Raw genomic sequence first — 24,857 nt, forward strand, 5'->3', positions numbered from 1 at the left:
TTATTTTACCAGAAAGGTCGATTGGGAACAAACCATCTTTTAGAGCAACAACCTGGAAACACATTTTTACACAGTTATGCATTTTCTCAAACAAAATGCCAAGGTTACAACAACACCATCCCACCCAGATTTTGAACCCACAACCCCTCAGTCCAAAACCCTGCACCCGTCTTCAAGACTGCTGGAGTCTTTATTTTTTATGAGGGGAACAGCAAAAAACCTCTGCTTTTGCTTCATTTTGACTGACACTGACCTCCCTGCGACATTTACAATATGATTAAATCTAAACAGGTTTGAGAATAATTGGAAGCAACGTATTGAGTCAGTTTACAGATTGTTATTAATTTTTCAAATAAATTGTCACTTAGCACAGCATTATTCCACAGTCAAGTCCTATCAAAGCTCTTTTTGTGGAGATTAGGTGAATGGGAAACCTGCCCAGAAGGGGCATTATGAATAACTTAACGTGCTGATTTTAAATTGCATCAACCCATGTTATTCATTGTGCTGGCAAATCTTGGAAACAGCTTGCTCTCCCAATAATTAGTCATCGGATCTCAGAAATGTATTTTTCATGTCTGCTTTTTTTAAACTAAATGAAGGAGAAATATTTTTAAATACGTTTTGAACTAGATTAAACAAAACATCCAGGGCTTAATAGTTGAATGTCTTGAATGGTTTTAGTAATGTTTTATTCAATGTTTTGGTATGACGAAGATGGGAGAATAGTATTTGCTTGAAACTCCACACAATATTGTTAAGCATTGTTAACTTACGGATGCTGGATTTTAATTTAGGACAAACAATTGATAAACAATTTTACCTACTACTTCTGTTGCCAGCCTGTTTCTTTTAATTTGCAAACACAGAATTGAGAAATCATCCTACTAACCTCCATCCAATACAATTTTTTTCAGGTTTCTAAAAGATTTCTAAGAATGTACATGCACCGACCTTTCAATGGCATATATTATTGCTTCTTGAAGAAGCCTGGTACTTGGACCTCAACTGACTAGCATAATAGCCTGTTCCAGACATCTGCAACCCTTTTTTGAGTGCTTTCTAAGTTCTGTCCATTTTCATTTCCAATTTTCTTACTGTTACAACCTTGCAGTTTTATATGCTTAGATCAAATCTCTCAATCTCCTTTGACACACCTTTGGACGAGAGATTTACATGATTATCAACCAAGACCAGGAATCATTCTAGTTGCTCTTCTAAGGTTGTAATAATAAACCTTTTTGTGGTATGAAACTGAACACTATAATACATTAGGTATTACTAAAGTTTAGTAAGCTTTTCTTCACTTATAGCACAGTCCGCACTTTGTGCTATATAAACAAGCATTCTCTTTTTTAAAAATTTCCTTTCATTGTCCTGTTCAGGCCTTAAAATCCCCATAAACCCAAATCCCTTTCACGTGTAGCTTCCTACAGCTCAATATCACCAATCCATACCTTTTCCACTTCATGAATGCATCACTTTGCACCTGCCAACTCTGCATTTTTTCCAAGTCATTCTGCCAGTCCATTGCCCCTGCAATTTGTGTTGAACGCTTCCTCTATTTCTATCATCAGTGAATTGAGCACATTTGCTAACTGTATGAGAATCTGAATCTTTGCTAACGATCGGTCAGAGCAAGCGTCCTAAAAGGTTTCCATTCTTTGTCTAGAAATTACCTGGTTTTGAGAGATAAGCAAAATCTTTATGCTTCCCCCCAAAGTGTGTGATGTGGAAGTTTGTGTGATAGCTGCATTGATCCAAACTAATGTGCAAGGATTGTTTTTGTACAGGACCTGGGACACATTTAAACATTTAAACCCTTGCTTCCAGAAGTGGGCCTAAATCCCACAGAGTATTGATGTCAAAACCGAGCTGTACCTGCATAGGTACACTAACTCTGTAATGCGAGAGACCACAATTTCATTATGACTTTCAAAGTAATTAAGGATACATGTAAATCACGACTTGATGTTTTCATGGTGTTGAAGCATTGCTATGGTATTTCCCTCTGGTAGAAGCTGCACTTAATTTGTCTGTGCGCTTTCCCTTTCCGGTTGTTTTATTGTGAAAAATCACAAGGCAGCAAGATAGACTTTGCAGGACGGAAGAAAAGAGCAGTGTGCTAAAGCACCCTGAGTCAATGTAATGACTTTCAGCCCTACTTACTGGGAGTGTGCTCAGAAAGCCACAGATTATGGAATCAGAGCTGTTGTTCCTGAACTCCACAAAGCACAGGCCAATCTGCCAGCATGAATGAAAGATTGTTTTGCGCAGCTTGCGATCATATGATTCAGCACATCAAGATAATGCTATTAGAGCCAGTGTGATAGGCAATTTCTATGTTTAATAAGACCAAAAAGCCAACAGGGTTTAAACCGATGTGTTATGATTCTTCAGCCAAGTAACTTTATCCTACATTGAGATTAACTGCTTACTAAAAAGGGGAACAGGAAACTTTTTGTTACTGGAAAAAAAATGTTCTATTCTAACAGGAAAACAATGAGAGAGAAAAAAGCACGGAATGAACGGTAAAAAAGTGTCCCTCAAATTGAATATTAGAAAAATAACCTCATTTGAACCACTTGCAGAAAAGTTGAATGTTTTAAACAATAATTGAAGATGCCCAAACACTTCATCCCCTTTCGTAGCATTGTGTATGTCATTACTTTTCACTTTGAAAGACCTCTGAACATGCCCCTATACATGAAAAATGCTTATTTTCATGCTAATTCGGTCCAGAATTACTTTGAATGTTTTCATATTTTTCTCTTTGCTGGGAACACCTATGACCGATTATATCCGTAAACAACACTCCAATTTGATGGCAGAAAACCTCCCCAAACCATAAAAAATAAAACATTCTATTTACTGTTGATCAAATATCTGCACAGGTTATTACCAGTTTATCTTGGGAAGAGATTTCAAGCTTTTAGCAATTAATTCATAGATGTATTTATCTTAGTAAACATATAGCGATTTTACAAAGTCATAGTCTTTTTTATATAATAGAGACTACTTTGATAATTATCAAAGTCATACAGAACACATATAACAGGATACCCAATTAGTATGCAATGAAATCAAAGAGAAACGAAGGTGGCTTATTTTGTTCTTCTGTGATTGGAGAATAATGAGTCACAGGACTGTCACATGAACCATGGCTGCCAAAAGCGGAGTTCCGTGTTAAGTCAACTGTTTGTATGTTTTATTTTTATGTGTTTTTTATCCTCATACAAGAGAGCTTTTTGGACCACACATACTTCACATCTGAAACAATGTAATAAATGAAGTACAAATTGCATCATGATTATCAACATTTCAAAATTTAATTTTACTGAAAACAAAATTATTCTTAAATGTAACAGGACACCTTCTCATTAAAGTGCAAAGTAATTCATTTGCCATATGTGTTCATATTCAGATTTTTACTAGAATATTTAGTATCTCCACAAAAGTGACAAGTATTAAAGAACTTCAGAAAAACATTTGAGAAGACTGAAAAAGAAGTTGATAGGTTATTTTCCTAATGTACACTCATTTTAATTGCAACATTGATGTATGTTTTTAAAACATTTAGAAAAAATCTATCATTCGAAACAATAACCAGCATGTCTGACTGCAATACAGAGTATTGGTAGAGAAATGGGAAAAAAAGATTAAATAAGTAGAGAAGCCACACATTATTCTTGATTTAAATACTGACATAAGGAACTGGTGAATTGGTGAACCATGGTAACCATGACCCAGTCTCTACTCCTTATGGAGTTAATAATTTTGCATTTGACCAGAAGATCAGAGGCAGAATATGGCAGTCAACAAATCAGATTAGTTCCAATGTGGACTACAATTCCATAGACTATACAGATAGACATATACTATTCATCTGTATTTATGAGCCTACAACATCCTAGTATGGGCACACAGCATGTTGCAGCACAAATATATTTAAAGGAAGCACAAATTTGGTTGGCTTAAAGTGACTAAGTTTTTTTCTAGTAGCAAGTTATTTAGAACTCTTGAGAGAGGACTTGTCCTATTTCACGTACCATATATCTCATTTTGATCCAGTCAGCCAAACAGTTTCAGAGATGTTTCACATGAACGTTTTTTGAAAAACCCAATATGGCAGCCAAACCATTTACCGGTTAATCGACCTGTCCTGAACAAATCCAAATTGTGGCCAGGGAGGTATACTGTACACCAAGTATTAGGTCTATATTATCACTGTTTTCAAACAATGTTATTAAAATGTCTCAGAATTGTGAAATATCCAGTGGCCTATAAGCCTCTTTTTCACAGCTCATATACCATAGGCTTTTACAATCTTCCTTCACATTGGGCGTTTTGATCCAGGCTTTTGGACTCTACAGGAATCTCAAGATTCTGGTGGGGAAAAACATAATTATGAGTCCAATTTTAAGAGGAGTCCAGCAGCTTTTTTTTGCTTGTCCCCTTAATTATTCAAATAATAATAACAGGCCTCCTGCTTGGAAATCTAATGTTCCAAACAACAATAATAACAGGCTTCCTTTGGCAATGATGTTGCTTGGAAGCCTAAGTCATAAATACAGCTGCAAGCAGCAATCACAGAGGACCAAGCCAACACAGTTTCACTGTAAGAAGAGGGCAGAAGCGAGGATTTCCAGATTTGTTCCACAGTAACCATGACGCTGTACAGTATGCACTCTGAAATGCTATGCAAGTTTTGCATTTGACCTTAAGGAGCGACCTGACAGAAGTTTCTTTTGGAGAGAAGATTCACAGGTTCCTATATGTTTTCTTTGTGTAGTCTAGTTTTTGTTTCTCTCAGTCACTAGTTGGTGTGAGTATTTCTGTGCAATCAACTGCATGACACATTTACAAAAAAATCCCATGTTCTATGTAGTTATGTAGTATGTCCTACTACATAAAAAAATAGAAAAAGTACTAGTGTATGTATTTCCCCTCTGGGGAGACCCATCTGGTTACACTCTGATACAGCTCACCTGCATGACAGCACTTCTGAAACTGAGATTAGAGATGGGCTGATACAAAGTACAAATTTCATTAGACATTTTAAGAGAGCCTACAGTCTCTCAAAAGCAAATTAAAATGTGCTTCAAATAGCAAACTGAAATCAATTAGCCTGTGCTTAAGATGTTAGCTGGAATAAAACACAGAAGATACAGTGGTCCCTTAGGACCTGGGTTGGGAACCAGTAGCTGCTGTTACAATTCCTCTGTGAGGATTCAAATGCCTACAAATGTTACTGTAGATATATGTTTTAAAGTAGATAAATATTGGAGAGAAACTTTGACACCCTGTAGCCTGATCTCCTCAGATCTCACAAACTATACAAGGCTAGGCAGGGTCAGTACTGGGACAGGAGACCTCAAATGACACTCTGAAGGACCTGTTGCTGCCACATTTTCACAGCACAACATTTCCAGTCCCAGTGTGGTGGAAAGAGATGTAGGGGATGCTGCCCTTTGTAAGAAACGTCAAACTGGCATCCTGACATGCTGGTCAATAAAGATCCCATGCCACTGGTCAGAAGAGTAGTCTGGACAATGGGGTTAACACCTCTCAATTTTTCTGTGGACTTACATACTGTGGCCTCTGCCTAAATATCCTCCCTTAACTGATCTGCTGTATAGTGAGACTGCAGCACACAATGGTACCAACTACACTTCAGTGGTGAACTGTGGGTTTTCTCTTATATGTAAACTGCTGTGGGACACTGTGGGATGCAAAGCAATATATATATAGGGAATTATTATTACTTATTTGGTAACTTGGATATTAAGCATATCTAATATTTAATTGATGCATGGCAGTTGTTTTTGTTACTATAGCAACCTGTGTTAACAGTAAAGATTATTTGAATGGTTTCTGACAAATCCAATATGGCAGCAAACCCATGTGACCAATCGATCTGACCACAGCAAGTCTAGACCTCAGACATTAGATCTCTACCTTTACTGGTTTCTGAGAAGATGTTTTTCAAAAAAGTTCTTAAATTATATCATAAATCCCCAAAATGGCCACAAAACCATACGACAACTCAGCCTCATTTCCACTCCAACATCTTACCATAGGCCTCTACAATCCTGTGAAGTTTCATGAGTTTTTAACGAAAAAGTGTATATTTTATGAATTTCTTCTGAAGCCCTGGCAGAATAATAACAATCCTAACAATATTAGAGCTCCAGCAACTTCATGCTCGGCCCTCTCCCTACAACCAAAAAAGAAAAGCAGAAACAAACAAAAACAAAGAGTCTTATTAACACTGAGGTCTGTTCACCCCTGTTGGCAGCGTTATTCACCATACTATACTCCATTATCTTGGGCTCCTGAAAAGCCAAGCATCTCCACTGTTTTCTTCCCAGCTTTGCCATAGGTCTGCAGCGTTGGGCACTCAGCTGTATCTGTCTTGAATGTTCATCACACTGTTGCTTGATTTCGCACGCTTCGCTAAAAACAAAAACAACACAGGAAGATGAGACTGCCTATTTCTGAAATGGGAGCACTGCCTTTTTCTCTATTCATAACAAAGCACAGACCAGTGAGAAACAATTTCACCTGGATAATCTGTAAATGTCAGGGGTGGGTGGTTATAATCTTGTTCCTAAAGCCTTTCTCCATATATGATATTTTCCATACCTAAGGTATGAATTTCTAGTGAATTCCGGTGTGCTCTTATAGGACTCAAAATAACCAAAGTCACTGCATCCCAAGTATTAGTGTCTGAATGTAAATAGCTACAGCAAATCCGCAGGACGATGAGTCTCTTTTATGCAACAGAATATTCTTTAGGTCTTCTTAATGTTGTATTATGCTTTACTCTGTAATCATAATTTTAAAATTGTTGCATTCAATTAGGTTTAAAATTCTACCAACACCTGCTGCTAACAATTAGCTGGGGAGATATTCATGCTTTGCTTAAACGTTTTCCTTCCCATTCTTTAAAGTCTCATTAGGTTTCACTGCTAACTCAAAGTATATCTACACTGCAGTTTGTCCACTTCAAATTTCACAATGCTTGGTCACATTTCTGTAAAAGTCTACTGTAATTTCACGTAAGACCGGCTTTGAATATGTTCCCCTTGTATACTAAAAGCTCCCATGAAGGTCTGCAGCCATTAGAGTTTCCCCACATACACTTGAATTATCAGAAAATTCATAGGAACGTCTCTGCGCATGAAAACTGCATTCCTGAATTTTCAACTTGTACTGTACTTCCTCATACAAAACAACCTGTGGCATCCCAGCAAAGCTCTGCCAGTTAAAAGTCTGCAACAATGGGCGCATTAAGCTGGTTACTCACGGAGTATGAGTCTGCGCTTCTTTTGTTCGGAGTGCAGGAAGCTGCTCAAGTAGAAGATGATGGGCAGAAAGAGCATGAAGCTGGACACGGCGATGACGGGGACGATCTCTTCCCGGGGGAACGAACAATTGAAATTCGTGCTCCACAGTCTGCGGGTTATATTCATCTGAAACAGTTCAAAAACAAGATCTAATGAAAACAACAAAGAGCGCTCTCTTTCCAAAGGCCCAGTCAGCAGTGTGCACTTAATTTGGCATAAGCCAAACCATTCTGGAGATCGAGGAAGCCGCCTACTCATCTGAAAGCAAGGTCTGCAACTAAAAATAACGAAGGAAAGTTTATGGCTTCCATGTTTGCAAAACAACAAGACAGCCCAGATTCTAGAAGCCTGTCTGGTGCTGCCTGTAGGCAAGCAGTCTCTCATCTGAGATCTTACACTGCACTGGAGTGAAAACAGGTGCCTGGGACTCATGTTTCCTACTTATTTTCTCTGGAGAAAAAAACACAAAGAAAAAAAAATGACAACTGGTATTGGAGAAGGGCTGAAAAAAAAACCAAGTAACTCCTTTAATTCCGCATCTACCATTATGTGTGTTAAGCTACCTAAGGGTTTCCATACGAATGTACAAAAGGAGAGATTTCAATGAATACCAACAGTTGAAAACAAATAGCTGGATACAGGTGATCTCTTTGTTTTCCGTCAGATACGTCTGCACTGTTTCGGCACAGAGAGCCGTCTCGTCATGGCCTCTAAGGGGAGCTGTTCTATAACATTCACACATTAAGAAAGACCCAAACAGTTCACAGAGCCTCCCGTTTCCAAAAACACCCATTTGCCCCACAAACCACAACTAGAACTGTGTGTGTTTGCTCCACATTACTTATTTTTATGTAGTGTTTTCTATTTTACACTGAAGCTTTTACAGAAGTTGGAATTGCATAGTTTGCAGTTATGTGTCAACTTCTTCACTAGAAAGGCCAAAGCTCAGATCTCTGACGAATATTTCATCTACGTGGATGAGACTTAAAACAACAGTTTATAATCTAGGCAGACTTGGTCAGCTTTATGCATTTTACATTTTACAGCAAAGCAGGAAATCTTAACGTGAATACCTGCTAAAAAGAAAAAAATGGATAAATCTCCGACAATTCTGAGATATTGATATCAGAACAAAACCCAGTAGTCCCTGGGGGTCATGAGGACATGGGTTTTCAGGAGGGATAAGAACGACCCAGTTTCCCAAGGACCTGTTTCTAATGCTCAGTCTGTGTATATCTTTGCTTTTTTAACTTCAAAATTAGAAAACAATTCAATTTTCATTTTAGACGAGGAATGAAAATTCTAATACAAAGCAAAAAAAAAGGACTTTTTCTCAATTCCAAATGTAAGTGTACCATACAGAAAGCGTATTACAACTTGTCCCCTATGTCTCATATCCCTTACTGCAGATGTACTGTACTACAGGATTTTAAATGGAAAATTCTGTCTCACAACAGATCACAACAAGTGACACTGCACTGATCTTTTCAGAGCATTTGCCTTGTCGGCGGAAATAATGAGACTTCTAACAGGAGAGGAACTTTCAAATCCTTTTTGATCAAGCCACCAAACATTTGTGAAATCAAATATTGCCTGCTTGTTTCGAATGTAAACCTTAAAAAATAGATGTTGGCTGTACAGCTCAAACTTGCCATCACTAGAACTACTGATTCTTGGTCATGGGAATATTTATTGGTGATCGCTGATGTTGCAATGATTTGTAACTATGTATATTATACCTACTGAAGAGAGGGAAGTGTTAACATATACTCTAAGACTATAAGAAAATCACTGTAATACTACAGCGTATTTTTCCCCATTGAGAATAGGCCATTATGCTTAAGACAAATCACAGATGTTCTTGGTGAAAAAGGGTTTAACATCCACACCTCTCTCTAATTATGAGGTGGACCAGTTTTTAGAATTATTCAAAGCACTCAAAACCAAAAAAAAGTAATTATCTTAACACTGACAGCTTTTTTGTATCATTAATAGTTTCGGGAATTCAGAACAAAATGAATACTTACTGAAATGAAGTACAAAAAAGTAATAGTCCACATTGACAAAGGATTCGCTTTAAGACCCACTTAGCAACTCTTGTATTAGAAATCGAGATTGGTGCCTGGGCCTGAAAGCACACTGCAGTGAAAAAGTTCACTGCTCAAATTTCCATTTTTATTATTCATACAAGTGTGATATACTTGTTACCATATAATATATACTTAATGAACAAAGAAACATCTGTCTGACATGACTTCACGTTTGCATTAAAGGAATGCTGTTTAATTAAAAGAGACAGTGAAAACAAACCGGCTAATAACCTAGTCACAGGTTCAGTAAGAAGGAACACACAGGCTAAGCTAATTTGGAACAGCAGGACTTGGTCTCTAATCTCTGGCAGATGAAAAAAAAATATTGGTTTCATTTTCTTTGTTATTACCCCTTGTTTCTTACTGAGTCAGCTTGAACCACCAGCTCTGTCTCTATCTGCAGCTGGGATGAAAAGGACATGCTTGCTAAATCTACAAACATCTACAACTTTAAAAAAATCCACTAAATACAATGACCACAGAGGCCTACTTCTAAGACAGTGTGTCAGTTTCTAGTGTAAAAAAACGCAGAACCTTTTTTGAAAAATGTTTTTGAAATACTTTTTCCCTGGCATACTTTGTAAGCACATTTCCATTTTTTTGTTTTGTTTTTTTTCCCCCTGGACCTTAATGGAACTATTACCACAATGGTTAAATAATAATTAATAATAATTGCTTACACTTATATAGCGCTTTTCTGGACACTCCACTCAAAGCGCTTTACAGGTAATGGGGACTCCCCTCCACCACCATCAATGTGCAGCATCCACCTGGATGATGCGACGGCAGCCATAGTGCGCCCACACATCAGCTATTAGTGGGGAGGAGAGCAGAGAGTAATGAAGCCAATTAATAGATGGGGATTATTAGGAGGCCATGATTGGTAAGGGTCAATGGGAAATTTGGCCAGGGGTTACACCCCTACTCTTTTCGAGAAACACCCTGGGATTTTTAATGACCACAGAGAGTCAGGACCTCGGTTTTACATCTCATCCGAAGGGTGGCACCTGGTTACAGTAGAGTGTCCCCATCACTATACTGGGGCATTAGGACCCATGTGGACCACAGGGTGAGCGCCCCCTGCTGGCCCCACTAACACTAGCAACCTTAGTTTTTCCCAGGAGGTCTCCCATCCAGGTACTGACCAGGCTCACACCTGCTTAGCTTCAGTGGGCTGCCAGTTGTGAGTTGCAGGGTGATATGGCTGCTGGTAATAAGCTGGTAAATAAGCAGCTATGCAGTGTCAAAAGCTCTTCCACCTCTTCAACTGATCAAATCAAGTCTCACCGCGTCTTCAATATCAATGCAGACAGTTTGGTTCTTCTCCATCCTATTGTAGAGGTCATTCAGGCCCCTGTAGGTTGTTTTGCATTCCTTGCAGACTACAGACTGGTTCCCTTGCTGAAGAACACAATGCAAAAGACAGTCTCATTAAACTCATTAGAGCACCGAAGCACAGCTGGTAATCGAACACCACGTAAATATCATTAAACAAACCACAGCAACAAAATCATGGATAAATAAAGTAAGTTACATCAGACTTGTAGAACAGTAATAAAAGAGGTTTCCTTTTACTCCTATTCAAAACATATGTGACACCCACCATGACGTTACACAATTCAATTTCTTAAGAAATAATTCGTTCAATCTCTTTCATATGTGTAATCAAGAGAAGGGGGCACAGTGGAGGTGCTGTTGAAACTGTAGCTGTCTGGCCATATTTTAGGTGTCCTCAGGTAGAAACACGGAGCAGAAAACTACTTAAGAGAAAGGGCAAGTCTGTTTTGTGAGGGGTGGGGAACTACTACTTTCATTTTTGTAGGGTATTTTATTAATTTTGAGGAACAATAAAAAAGTATTTAAAAAAAGGTGAGCAACTTATAAACTTATTTTAGTTTAAAAACATTATTTAATTACTTTTAAAGCAAGTAACCTCTTAATTGCTGTTTTTTTACCAGGTTAATGTTAACTTATTGACATGGTCAATGTCTAAGAAAAATACATAAAAAATTAAAGTACAGGTGACCTTTGTAATATGATATCAATGAATACTATATTAATTATGAACAGAATAAAATTTCTCCCAGTTAATCATAACCAGTTAGGCTGAGTATTATTTATATGAACCCCGCCCGATCCTTTGCTGTGGTTTACCTGGTCATATTTGTCAAAACAGCTAAGCGATTGATTCAGAGATGCCATGAAGTATAGGCTATCATTCGAGAAGCTGCCAAGAGGAAGAGTCAAGCATTCTGCAAAAAAAGAGGAGAAACTCTCAAACCGGGAGACATCCAGACACTATAACAAAATAAAACATTAAGACTGCTTATAAACAAAAACTTGCACTAAATGCAAAAATAAAGTGTGTGAGTTTTAATAAACTTTTTATGTTTCACTAGACGATGTTCTTTTTTGTGTGGTACAATACCCATTACAGAATGCAGGCTTTTGCACATGGGACCAAAACCCTAAAGTGGGCTATTCAACTTATCCCACTTCTGATCTGCTCCAATCCAGGACTTTGCTACAAGCATCTCCTTGTGTTACTGATAACCACCAAGAGAAGCTGGTTTGTATCAGACTTCTGGAATGGATCAGACTGGGAAGGGCTGCAATTTACCTTTGGAATTAATTTTCTTTTGGGGGGCAAAAGAGTAATGCCACTAATGCTATTTTCATCATGTCTAAGAAACTTTAAATTAGTTAACGTGTTCCGTTTTCTTTTATTTTGCACTCCGGTTTTGCTCTGCTCTGGTACAGCGCTTACTTTCACAGTCCGCCGTGTCCCAGATGACTTTCATATCGCGATGGAGCACAGAAACCAGCTGCAGTCTGTCAGACTTGAGCAAGACGTTTCTACAGCTCACATTCCCTGTATTCTCCTGGAAGACAAGATACGCCAATAACAATATCCAACAACAATATCTGGAAGACTTTAACTGTGCTTGGTGCCCATTTGGACTTCATAAAAAACATAATATAGAATCAATAAAAATAGTTCGAGCAGGTCGCTGTGTCAGCATGCGTAGGCTTCAAAGGAACAAGCAAAGATTTATTCCATGTTAAAGGAAAAGAAAAGAGACACAATGTTTAGGCTGTGGAAGAAGGAGAAAGAGTGTCTCTTTTGTTTTTCTTTAGCATGGAATAAACCTTGACCTGAAACTATGAAACTGTGTGATCCATTTATAAGAGATTAGAGTCCATCTTTCCCAGAAAAGGGTGTATGTCTTCAAAAACAGGTCACTTAAATGTACGCTTTCTTCACTTGAACAGTTTTCAGAAATAATTGAGCTAATTTCACAGGACTTGTCACTCCTGAATTCTAATCTCAATTCTTAAACATGAGATGAACAGTCTCATGTTTAGCTCATGTTTGTCCTTAGCACAAGGATAAAGTTTAATCGGTATTTCAAGCGCAACCCTTGTCAGATAAGACAACAATGGAGCAGAAAATTACAAACAAAAGAGGTCGACATACTGTACATGTACGCAAAAAACTATTCAGATTGTCCTTTTTTTCGCTTATCTTATTCATTTCCTCTACGGTATGTGGCTTTTGTGATTATGCTTCGCTTTTGTTTAACTAAAAAAAAGTCCTGATTAGTAGCAATATCCAGACCGGCAGCACTGCGCAACTGTAGTTAACTGTCCACAAAACTCATCGGGAAAGCGGAAGTGTACCGCGCATCATCACAAGACATCATCTGACCCCTGACAGGCAGTTTTCGGAACAAAACGACTAAAAATTGTGTGTACTTTTTATGATGTTGCTTTCAGAAATGGGTCCAAACGCTGTGTTGAACCCAAAATCGTGTAGCTCCCTACACTAGAAAGAAACTCGACCAGGCATATCAATGCAACCTCTAGAAGATTAACAGATTTACTGAATCGTCATGTACCTTTGAGATATTTGTATAAATATTATTCAGGCTCTCAATCTCGCTGTAACAGTTCTGGCAGATCCTGACAGGTCGAGCAAACCGCAGGAGGCAATCCACGTAGGAGATACATCTCTGGGCGAAGATGTGAAGAAGTTCCCGACACTGCTGGTTGACCTCCAGGTCGTCGGGGAAAGACGAGGACAGACCGAGCAAGAAGTGGAATCCGAGTACGGGAGATTGCGAGGTAAACAAGGCACTCTCTTCCATACCAGACATTCTCCGTAAAACATCGTCTCTGCTCCGCTGAACATCCAACACCGTTGCGTTTATTCCAAAAGAACTAGCCTGACCCCCCTCTAACAAGATCAAACCTACTGCACACCCAATAACTATGGATGAAATCATGTTTTTTTTAGAAAAGCAGCGGCAGCCCCGCACTCACGGCTCAACGTCTTACTTCCTGTTTTCCGGCATGGTCATGTGACAGTCGCTCGCATGGCCGGCCCCCCCCTCCAAAGACTCACGTGACTGTGTCATGTGCAACCCCGCGAGTTCTGGGTCGGTGAATAGATGTATTGTTGAGAGCTGCGTTAGTGCGCTGGACCGGAGGGTTGCGGGTTCAAATCCCACATGTGATGCTGCTGCTCTTATACAATTGTACGAAAAAAACACTTCAGTCGGATTTCTCTAATTAATGTACTGTTGTGTAAATGGGTACTCGACAGATCGTCATTGTTAAGGAGTGGTAACTTTTTAACTCGATTACTTCAAAAAGTTTTTAAACACGACAGTCTTCTGAAGATTACCGTAAATGTTTTGTAGTTTTTTTTTGCTAGTGGTTGAATGTCTTCGCGATTTCATTTAAATAAAACTAATATTCATTATTTTACATTTTGTATTGTTTTATATGTGGCTGGTTGCCATCTGTTGATAATATACTCCACGCCAATGTGCAAAGACTCTCCCATAGAAATCAAGACTTGAGACTTAATGCTACCAACCCAGCTGAGTGACGTTTTGATATTTTTTTGAGAAGAGACAAATCAGTCCACAATGTTGAAGTATTATGGTTGTAGCAAATTTATCCAAGAACCCCATCCAGCTGTTTCTTGAAACATGCAGAGTATAGGTTTCAACAACATGGCTAGATAGCTTGTTCGAAACTCCCACAACCTTTTGTGTAAAGTCTCCTCCCGTTGTCATTTTAAATGCCTTTCCAAATACAGCAGTTCCACTTGTGTCCATCTAGTCTGTGGTTTCACTGTTGATTCTGTAGAAGCCCACTCTATGACTAAAGAATGATAAAACTCAATTTAAAATGTTCAGATTACAATAAAGGTGAACTGGTATTGAATGGCGAGTTAAATGAAATGCAGTAAGCTACTTTTGATATTTTCAATATCAAAATTGTCAATTAAATTGCTGGTGCTTTAATTGCTTTTGATGATCTTTCAACTCAACTCAGGGATAAAGCTGTAGAAAGCCACAGATCAGAAGAAGTCGATCATTAAGAAGCGGATGTACACCTAGAGAGGGATGTCTCTTCAAACTGAGCAGGCAGGCAAGGAGGAAACTGGTGAGGAAAGAGTTACAGGCTGAAAAAGAGTCAATGGATGTGATGGGAGAAAATGTCCATGAATCAATGATATCCCGGTCACTTCACAGAGCTGGCCTATATGACACAGGGGCTAACCCATCTGAAGTCCTGCATGGAGATTTTAACTAAGCATTAAAGCGACAAGACAAAACTGGAACTTTTTGGTCTGAATGCAAAGCGTCACATCTGGCGCAAACACAACACAGCGCATCACTTAGACAACACCCTCCCTCCTTGTTTTAAGGTCGTAGGCATTCGTATGAGAGAAAACAGAACTTTCACTGGCCGATTATCAAACCTTATTTGGAACCAAAATAAAGAAAAAGACATACGCGTGTTCTCCCCTCAACCATCCACACCACACGTTCCCTTAGGTCAGAGATCAAATAAAACATCTCTCACACTAAGAACATGACCACAGAAAAACTAAACCTGAAAAAGAACATAAAATGCAAAATACTGAATCTGCTAACACAAATTAAATATGTCTCACAGATGGAGCAAATGACAGATCTTAGAGGAAAACCTCTTTTTAGTCTGCTGGACCTAAAATTGGGATGAAATCATGCTTCGGAAAAGTGTACATACCTCATTGGTAATTGTTAAGGTAAAGTAAATTCCAAGTTAAAGTTACATGATTAAATACAGCAGATTAAAAGAATTTGAAAAACAAAGTACAAGATGTTTTTGGAAATGTTTTCGGCTACAGGCATTTTAGTACATTTATTTTTTGACACTTTATGCGACGGAGGAAAGTACATTTTAATCACTGTTAACTGAAGCCACCAAAGCTCAGAATGGCACCACTTTCAAGAGTTTAAGTGCCCATTTAAAACCAGTGATGCAAAGCCTTTACAAGGAGCTTCTCTGGCTGAACTCCAATGCTGTCGATTGTGATGTCTCAGCAATCTGTCTTTCATCGGTGTCACAGTGCTGTTGCTTGCTGTGTCAACATCTGAGGTCAAAACGGAGCAGGGTTTTGAGTCTTAATATCAGTCAGAAAGCTCTCTTTCAGGATCTCGATTTATAGCACAGTCAAAGAACACGCGGAGATAAGGTTGCCACTAGTTACTTGGTGTGAACAGTTCATAATAGTCACCAGGATTTAGATGCAGATAGAGGACTTTTCAAAGTATTTCCAGCACCACTGTAATCAACTACTCGAGACAAAGCTGCCTTAATATTAAGACAGATGTGTGAGTGAATGGATACACTCTCTTCATAATGAAATATAATGACCTGAAACTATCAAACATTTGAAAGTGCCCCTGTATACAGTAAAGACTAATTGTTATTCTATTCTTTCTTTAATCCTGCTTATTGGGTTAAACTTAATACTAACATTATCATTGTATAAACTAAGTTGAACTAAAAAAGTATATCTTATCTGTGCTTTGTAAAAAGCGGTGGAACAGGTGATATTTAAGCACACAGATTTAGACTTTTCACAAAACACATTCACACTAGAACACTACAAAAAAACAACAAGAGGCCATTTGACTCAGCATGGTTTCTGCTAACATAGTGGAGAAAACAGTCCCTGTACATCCAAAAAATAATTATAAGTTTAACATTAAAAAGCTTTAATGGAAGGATAGGGAACTAACTTGGGGGAAAAACACTACACTGGCTAAAAAGAGGGGGAAGCTCCAGTGTAAACTGGTTAAATCCAGGTAGCTGTATTAGACCGAGGGAGTACAATTTGTTTTAATCGCATGGTACTTTACAGACAAGTGCTCTTCAGAAAGGCGACAATCCAAATGCCTTGAGAGCTGTAGAAATCAAAATGGCTTTACCATATCCCATGAAGATTAGTCATAAAATACCAAACCTCGCTGGCTTGTTTCCTAGCTACACCCTCTAAGGGTCAGGATGGCTGGTGCACGTGGTCTCTTTAAAGCTCACACTTTGCCATGCATCCTGGAGAAACACATTGTGAAAGACTGCTTATAAAAGGCATGAGGCTGAGAATATTAGTTCTGAGAAGCTCAATCCCTGCATGCCTCACAGATACTGTACATGCTCCACATGCCTGTTGACTGTATGCACTGACAACAAAAGGCTACTAATTAGGATATTCATCCATAAGTGTACATATGACATACTAAAAAAGAAAGAAAAATTCTAAGAATCATCTAGTTATATCGTCATGTAATGATATAAAAGAAAAACAAAAACAATGTCACTTCACCATGAGAACCACTGTCAAATAATCTTATTTTAGTTTAGCTATTCATTTATTCCTGGAAAGAAACATTCATGGAAAAACAGAGTCTCTTCTAGAAACACAGCGCACAAGGCAGGACTGCACTGTGATTGGGACACTGGCCCATTTCAGGCCATACATATGAGCAAACACATACAGCATTAATGGTGAGACATCCATTACCTTACACAGAATTCTTCTGGAAGCTGAGAGGTACAGTATCTGGAGCCCCTGGAAGAAATGCACAGAGACCAGAGGAGAACATGCAAAATCCAGTCCCCCAGTCCAGAATCAAACCAGGACTCGAGAGTTGTGCAGAAGCCATGCTAGCCACCACACCACTGTGACACCTCTCTGTTAATGACTAAGAAAATATGGAAATTGTTCAGTTATTGGACACTCTTAACAAAATATTTTCTGCCTTTTCCGGTGGGTCTATTTTGGTACATTTTCCATGAAGAAGCAATATGTACACTTAAAATCAGATTTGGGTCTGCTCAGCCTTGAAGGAGCTGTGTTGGATTGGGTATATACCAGGCATACCCCTAGAGAGGTTCAATCCAGTTAGTCACAGGTAAAATCTACAGACATTAAATCCCTCAAACGTAAAGAAAGTTAAATTTTGACACAACAAAAAAGGAAGAGCCGGGGAAGTAAATAATTCAAATTTTCTACTCATGCATTATCAGGAATCTACTTATTTCTGAAAATGGTCAGTGAATGCAGCAACTCACAAAGCACTGGGAAAACCATGCAGACTCCACACAGAAAGTGTGATTCCCCAGTGTGGAATCAAACTCAAGAGCTGTGAGAGAGAGCAGCGCTAAGGTGGTGCCACACCACCTTTCTGTCTGTGGAGTTCATATTTTCCTGTCCCAAGTAATAACACCCTATGATGAATCTTCCCTAGCCAGCAGGATTAGTAGGCAGATAAAGGCCTAAAAAAGGGAGGCTTTAATCCTTGCTGAGAGGTAAATGCCATATCAGATTTAAAACACTAGCAGAATTTAAAATGCCAAATCTTACAGCTATTCTCACCCATCACTAATGCACTAGGCCTGTGTAAATAATGAAAATGGACAACACAATCGTGACTAATTCACAGCGCAACAATGAATACTGGACAGTACAATGATGAATGCTGTATGGTGTGAATGAAATAAACGGAATGTGGAGTAATACATTTGCACAATAGTTCTTTGTGGTTTCCTGTGGTGATCATTCAAATGAGGCTGGTAAAATGTTGTTGAGTAACTTTCACAAACAACACTTCAACACAACAAATTATCGTAATATTGCCAAAAATGTAAACAACCTGTTAATTTGTAGGCATTACTAGCAGATGGAATTTGTGAATTAGCCAGATGGCCCATATACAGTATTTGCTATTATATATTGTATTGTATGTTATATAATGTATTTCCTATTTCCTTTTTGTCAAAACGTGCTAAAGTAAATGCACAGAATTTGCCTGCGGAAGGCTTGTTCATTTCATAAATAATTTTACCTACTTAGTTCTCTTTACTCTACAGTGGAGCCCCTAATTTAAAGGACCTGTTCCAGTAGACTCAGCATCCTGTCACAGCATTTACTGCCTTGTTCAGGATCCTTAGTTATCAAGGGGACTGTTATGGCTACCCTGTCTTGCAAAGAAAGCCCTGCACTTGTGATCACAATTCATTGATCACCTGGTCATTTCCATCAAGCCAGTCCTGATTGCTGACATAAGAGCCAAATGTAACTGTGTAGACATTGTTGGTAGTTGTCTTCAAGTTTTCCAAAGTGATACAAATTCTTTTCTTCTGTTCTTGGTTGAGGCTTGATGTCACGACCACCAATCTCTACAACCCGCGTCTTGCTGCTCGATATTGAGTTAACTCCTTGAGAGCTCTACCTAGCGATTTCTATACCCTGTGACTACCTGGATTATCGATTACCCTTTTCGCCTTCGGACTTCGGATTTCGCCTTGCTATTCGGATTGTTTGCCACCTGTGTCTTTGCCGGATTTCTACCTACCTTCCTCCCTTCGACCACGATATCGCCTCACAACTTGGATTGTTTGCCACCTGGGTTTGACCTGGTTTCGACCTTCCTATCTCCCTCTGACTACGAACTCGTTCCTTGTTTCGGATTGTTTGTTGCCGTGCCTCCCACCTACTCCTGCGTCTGCACAGGATCCATATCTCCTCTTCAGAGTATCCTTACACTTTTTTCATCAATATTGATTTTCTGTGGACAAATGAGACCTCAATTCATACAGTAGCATGGAGCATGGAGCATAGCAATAGCATAGCAATAGCATGGAGACCAAGATGATTGGAGGTCTCATTCTGCTGCAGCCTTTGTCCACCAGAGCAGCCCTGGAGATATTGCAGGTGCTTCATCTTCTTCCGTGTGTTCTGCCATTGAGGATGTCATTGCCAGAGTCCTGTCTGCTAACAGTGGAGTAGTTGAAGAGGCTGCAGGAATCCTAACAGGCCAAAGCAGCTGCAGGACTAAAGGAATCCTTCTGTACTTCATCCTGTCAATTCTGATCCTACACAACACATTATACAGGACAAAGAGATTTTGGAAGCCAATGAGTTTTAGTAACACACAGAGAATCTATCTTGGATTGGGGTGTAGGAATAGATGCCCAAGCACTGGTAATAGGCCTCATTTTAGCTACCTTTGGGCATTATTTGAAAATCTTTTTAAAGTAAAATACAAAGAAATGAAAAGAGTCAATTCATCTTACTCTGCGTCCTTATTTTCTGGTTTGGGGTCTTTTTAATTTCTTCCTTGCTCTTCTTCTCTGATTCCTAGTCTGAGTCACCACTGAGCTTCATTTCCACTTTAGTAACCAGTCACTTAGGCAGCATCAAAAGTGGCAAAATGAGAAACCCAAAACTATGAAAGCAGGAGAGGCTTTGACTGCAGGGGGTGAGGTGAGCAATTGGTTATTGAGCAATTTGTTGTGGAAGAATTAGTTGAATGTGGTGCATTGATTAGTAAAGGGAGCAAAGAGCAGACTTAAGGAATTATCTGGTTTGAGGTTTTAAGTGATAGTGGAGAAAAGCACTGTAAGTTCACTGTCTCTCAAAAATGAGCTTCTGAATCCTTGAGGACATTTCCGCAGCCTGGATGATGTTTTCTTTAAGAGAGCGGATGAACAACCGGCTCTGCCTTGCTCCACAACCATTTGACTCCCTGGGTGTCCAGGTGGTTAGGATTTGACATTTCTTCTCCGTGGAATTTCTGCTCAGGGAAGAAAAGGATCTCTGTTTTTTTAGGGAACCTGATAGAAATATTCAAAATCCTCAGAGGTATTGACAAAGTAAACTGTGCGACATCTTAAACACAAACACAAACAGGAGCACACGTGTGGAAATATGTGGGTGCATTTCAAACTAGGATCAGGAGGCGCATTTTTAGGCAAAGGATTGCAACAAGCATCGCAGCTATGCTTTTGCGGCTGACACCCTGACTTCTTTCAAGAAACATTTGGATGAGATCCTTTGATCAATAAGCTATTAACGACCCAATGGGTTAGAGGGGCTGAGTGACCTCAGAAGCAAAACAAATGAGACGAGTTTTCATCAGAGCCATGCTTTTTAGCAAGCCGTCAAATAACCTGTGTTAAGGACTTACTGTAAAAAGAATCCGAACTCTCAAGCAAAGCAGACTGAACTACACTGAGCTGAGACTGCGATCTTCGCCACCACAGTCTGCTCACTCTGCAGTGGGAGGTGGAGGTCCTCCTGTCATATCCACCAAGAGATCCCTGTGACCATGAAGGTCCAGTTCAAACGGTTGTAAGCTGCACTTAGGTATGAGAAAGTCCAGGTTGTAAGTAAATCTGAAAGAATCGCATGCAGGCAGAAAACAGGCAGTGTCTGAGCAGTTAAGAGAACCCACATGTCTACTGAAATCACTGAGAAGTAAAATAGTTGCAGGGGTTAGGCAAAGCCAAATTAGCTTTGAAAACGCAGGTGGTAACCTGGTACAAAGTTCATGGGGATAGTAAACCTAAATGCTTAGAGTTAAAAAAACAAGAATTTAAAGCTTGAACGTACCACATAAGAATAATAGCTAGGCCAGACTCTACAAAGTGAATTAGTGCTGAACTATCAGCACTGACCAGAGTTGCAGGATTTTTTAAAATAAAGCCATATCCAATGTGTTTAAGCTCAGGGGGTGTCAGATTTCAGTTAGACAATAAAGAATCCACTTTCTCATCAGTAATAACTCTTTCAGAGTCAGAATGTTATTATTTTATGAATCATAATTAAAGAGGGCAAATTTAGTAGCAAACCTTATTAAAGAGAGCTTAGATTCACAGACAGGACACGATACAGTTTTAGGGAGATGGAGCTGAGACAGATTGGACAAGATAGCATTTACAGGATATCGCAGTCTGAGTTATAAATATAGAGTCAATTACAAACAGACCTGTCCAGTATACTGCATATGTATATCAGTGCAACTCAAAACTTAACCTAAAGCAGTGAAGGGAGGGATCACAGGCCCAGTACTCTTGAGACAGAATAATAGATCTTCAGTCACTCAGTCTGAGACATTTGAATTCTATAATATGTTGGTGAAACAATCAAACTGTCTTCAGACCAGCCAAAGCAGCCTTTGAACCTACTATACTGTAGATGCTCTATTAGAGTTGTATTCATTTAACTTTAAATAAGAACTAATGATAATGATGCAAAGGAACTAGTAAAGGTTTATTCCATGCTGAAAAGAGAAGAAAGAAAACACAACATTTTGGCAGTGGAGCCTTCTTCTAGTGTGTTTTCTTTCTTCTCTTTTCAACATGGAATAAACATATTACTTGTTCCTTTGCAGCCTACGCATGCTGACACAGCTACCCACCTGAACTAATGATAATAATCAAATAAGAAAATTTCTTAGTTTGTGAAAACCCAAAAAGGATGCAAATAATGTTAACAGTTCTGTAGAATTGGTTTTTATTATTTTAGTTCAATGTAGGTGAATACATTTTGATCTGTAATTGGTACAAGCACCAAACTGACAACAAACCTGAATGCTTCCTTCTCTTATTTGTTTTGTTTTTTTTTGTGAAGTCATTTCAACTCACCTTGTGTTTTAGCCAGCTTAAGAGCAAGGCTGAGTGTTGCTGACATCATAATTTAAATTGTTTCCTAATATTTGAGATTTCTGATCACTGCCCTTAAATCTAAAACATTTCTGTGACTTAGATTTTTTAAACATATTGGTTAATTCAAGTTCAAACTGTATATTTGAATGTCATAAAAATTAAAGCCGTTTAAGATTTTTTAACCATTGATATTGCTTAAGAATGAGCCCAAAAGTGCAGTGGATGTAAGGAATCATCTGGACTTATATTTACCGCTCGTTGACACCATGCAATTTTAAAGTGGTTCTGAATAACCTGACATTGAGTGGGAAAACTATGATATACTATGTAATCACATGATATTGAAGGTCTTTGACTGTTTTAAATATGCATGCATACATTTATGCCTCTGTAATGTTTTTATGATTAATTTTGATCAAATGCCCTCATTCATGGCTCAACTATAGACTCTGAATGCCCCCCCTAAATCAATTCACTTACATTTCTTAAGTGAAGTCACTCCTTTAAAAATAGGTTACCTAGAATCTAAATGCTTTTTTACCATGGATATAACAAGTCTATAATCAAAGGCAAAAACATTTTGAATTTAATTATGAGACTCATCAGAAAAAAAATCAAGACTCAATTAACTTCTTTCTTGATTTTATAGATGTTACAAATAAAAAGAGAGTCAGGCACTGGAAAGCTACTGTAGTTAGCACTACAGACGTTAACTGAAAGATAGATGTTACATTTTTATTTTGTTCCAGTAATCATTTTTACTCATAAAATTATGTATTAAGCATAACTTTCTTTAAAATATCAATATCCGATTACCAAAACATACTTCTTTACAAAATATCTACTGATTTAAACTGATTTGTCAAGATATGACTTTTTGACTTTTCCTGTTCTGGATGAAAAAGAAAATGAACAAAATAAATTACGCAGCTTATGGTCACATTGGGCTTTGATGAAAAGCTACTCAGTAATTACTGCACTGAAATACTTAAGAATGAGTCTATAAGTGCAGCGCATGTAAGGAATCATCTGGACTTTTCTGTGCCAGTTCCCTCTCATATTTACCGCTCGTTGACACCATGCAATTTTCAAATGTGCGGATGAGTAAAATAATTACAGAGTCGAGGTAAATGATCTGGGCTCAAATTCTGATTGTGTTAATTGTCAAAAACCCTTGAATCAACCCATTGCAGTCAATGGTCTTTAATGTGAAATTAGTGGCTCTTGATAACTTACAGTCCGCAGCAATTCTGCAGTCATCAAGCCTAATGAAAAGTAAAAGGACTTGAATGCATTACTTCAGGCTTATTATAATGCTTTTTAGCTGCATGGATTTTTAAGTGAATAACTTAATATATTCAGAATGCCTCTTCTAAAATGCTGCCCAGATGCCTTGTCCTATAGTAGTAGCCTCTATATATTTGCACAAAGTATCTTATTCCCCTTTCTGTCCTCTAACCCTCTGCTTCTGCTTATGGTGAGAATAGCTTTAGGCAAATTCATTAAGATCCACAAACATGTCATGAAGTACAGTAATTATCAGCAAAGCATTTAGTAAAGTATCACTCAACAGAAAGAGTAAAAACAAATGTGAATACGTTGATTAAAAAAACATTAAAATCAATCTAGCATATTCATAAACCCTATATTTCTGCTTGTTAGCATGTGGATTCAAGTCATATGAAAGTAGCCAAAAAAGTCCAATTGCACATTATTTCAGGGTAAAAAGCAGATGAATGAAAAAGGCTATTTCTTTGTTGTTAGGTAACCTTCAGAACATTTAAAACAGGTCATTAAAAGAAGGAGAATATTCCGCTTTTGAATAATTTGTGTATTGAAGGTAAAGCAACCTAAAATTAAAATGATTTTGCATTTCATTTTTTTTAAAGACTTAGAAACAATTGTGCCTTAACGCTGCTAATTCAAACACAGAATCGGGACCGGAAACAGAAAAGATAAAAGTGACTGAAGTCTTTAAAAGCCCTCTTGTCCAACTTGCTTTTCACCAGCCTGTCCCTGCATGTGAAAATACTTCAGTTTGATCTGAAGACCATTCTAATAAATAATCAGATGAGAAAAAAAAAGCTTTCAGGATTTTTTTTTTCTGGTCGGCAGCTTTTTTAAAAAAAAGCCACGAGTTTTGAATGAATGTAGCTACATCATTTTTTTATTGATTAGAGTAATCAAGATAAAAAGATAGCTAGGTTAAGAGAAGTTCAGCATATCATTAAAGATAACCGTCAGTTAATTTCGTTGCAGTGGTAATGGTGGTAGCAGTGAAGAGTTCATTTGCATGAGATGCTAGGCCCAGTAACAAGAGGACAAAAATCACTAATTAGGATTGCGGAGTGTCTCCATTCGCTTCAAGCACCCTTTGAGAGAAGTGATGATGCAGAGACCCCACTTTAATGTAAATCCAGGGAAGGGCATAACAATTCAAAATGTTCCAAAAGGAGTGATTATATTAATAAAATGACAACCAGAATATTAGGTTTTTCTACTTCTCCGAGAGGCAGACATTGATTTTTTAATTGATTAACTTCCTATGTCTTTAGGAGTGATACATTTAAAGAGAAAGGAGACAGTATGGGCTATATTTATTAAATAATAGCCCCATTAACCA

General features: G+C 38.3%; 1 protein-coding gene across 1 annotated transcript; it reads right to left on the bottom strand.

Annotated features, from left to right (window-relative positions):
- Positions 1 to 3,313: 3,313 nt before the first annotated feature.
- Positions 3,314 to 13,802, bottom strand: ostm1 (osteoclastogenesis associated transmembrane protein 1). The gene is made up of 6 exons (XM_088907571.1): positions 13,339 to 13,802; positions 12,207 to 12,321; positions 11,594 to 11,691; positions 10,727 to 10,840; positions 7,310 to 7,475; positions 3,314 to 6,456 (listed from the first exon to the last, which is right to left on the bottom strand). Exons 1-6 carry the CDS (start codon positions 13,723 to 13,725, stop codon positions 6,401 to 6,403), a joined length of 936 nt encoding a protein of 311 aa, XP_088763697.1. The 5' UTR covers positions 13,726 to 13,802; the 3' UTR covers positions 3,314 to 6,400.
- Positions 13,803 to 24,857: the final 11,055 nt, after the last annotated feature.

Source organism: Atractosteus spatula, chromosome 2 (genome assembly GCF_055471065.1).
Source record: "Atractosteus spatula isolate fAtrSpa1 chromosome 2, fAtrSpa1.hap1, whole genome shotgun sequence".
In the NCBI taxonomy this organism is placed as follows: domain Eukaryota; kingdom Metazoa; phylum Chordata; class Actinopteri; order Semionotiformes; family Lepisosteidae; genus Atractosteus; species Atractosteus spatula.

Coding starts and splice junctions, on each gene's coding strand:
- ostm1 (XM_088907571.1), bottom strand. CDS start 13,725: ATGATTTCATCCATAGTTATTGGGTGTGCAGTAGGTTTGATCTTGTTA. Junction 11,692..12,206: donor GGACACGGCGGACTGTGAAA/GTAAGCGCTGTA, acceptor CTTTTTTTGCAG/AATGCTTGACTCTTCCTCTT. Junction 7,476..10,726: donor GCATTGATATTGAAGACGCG/GTGAGACTTGAT, acceptor GAACTGTTTCAG/ATGAATATAACCCGCAGACT.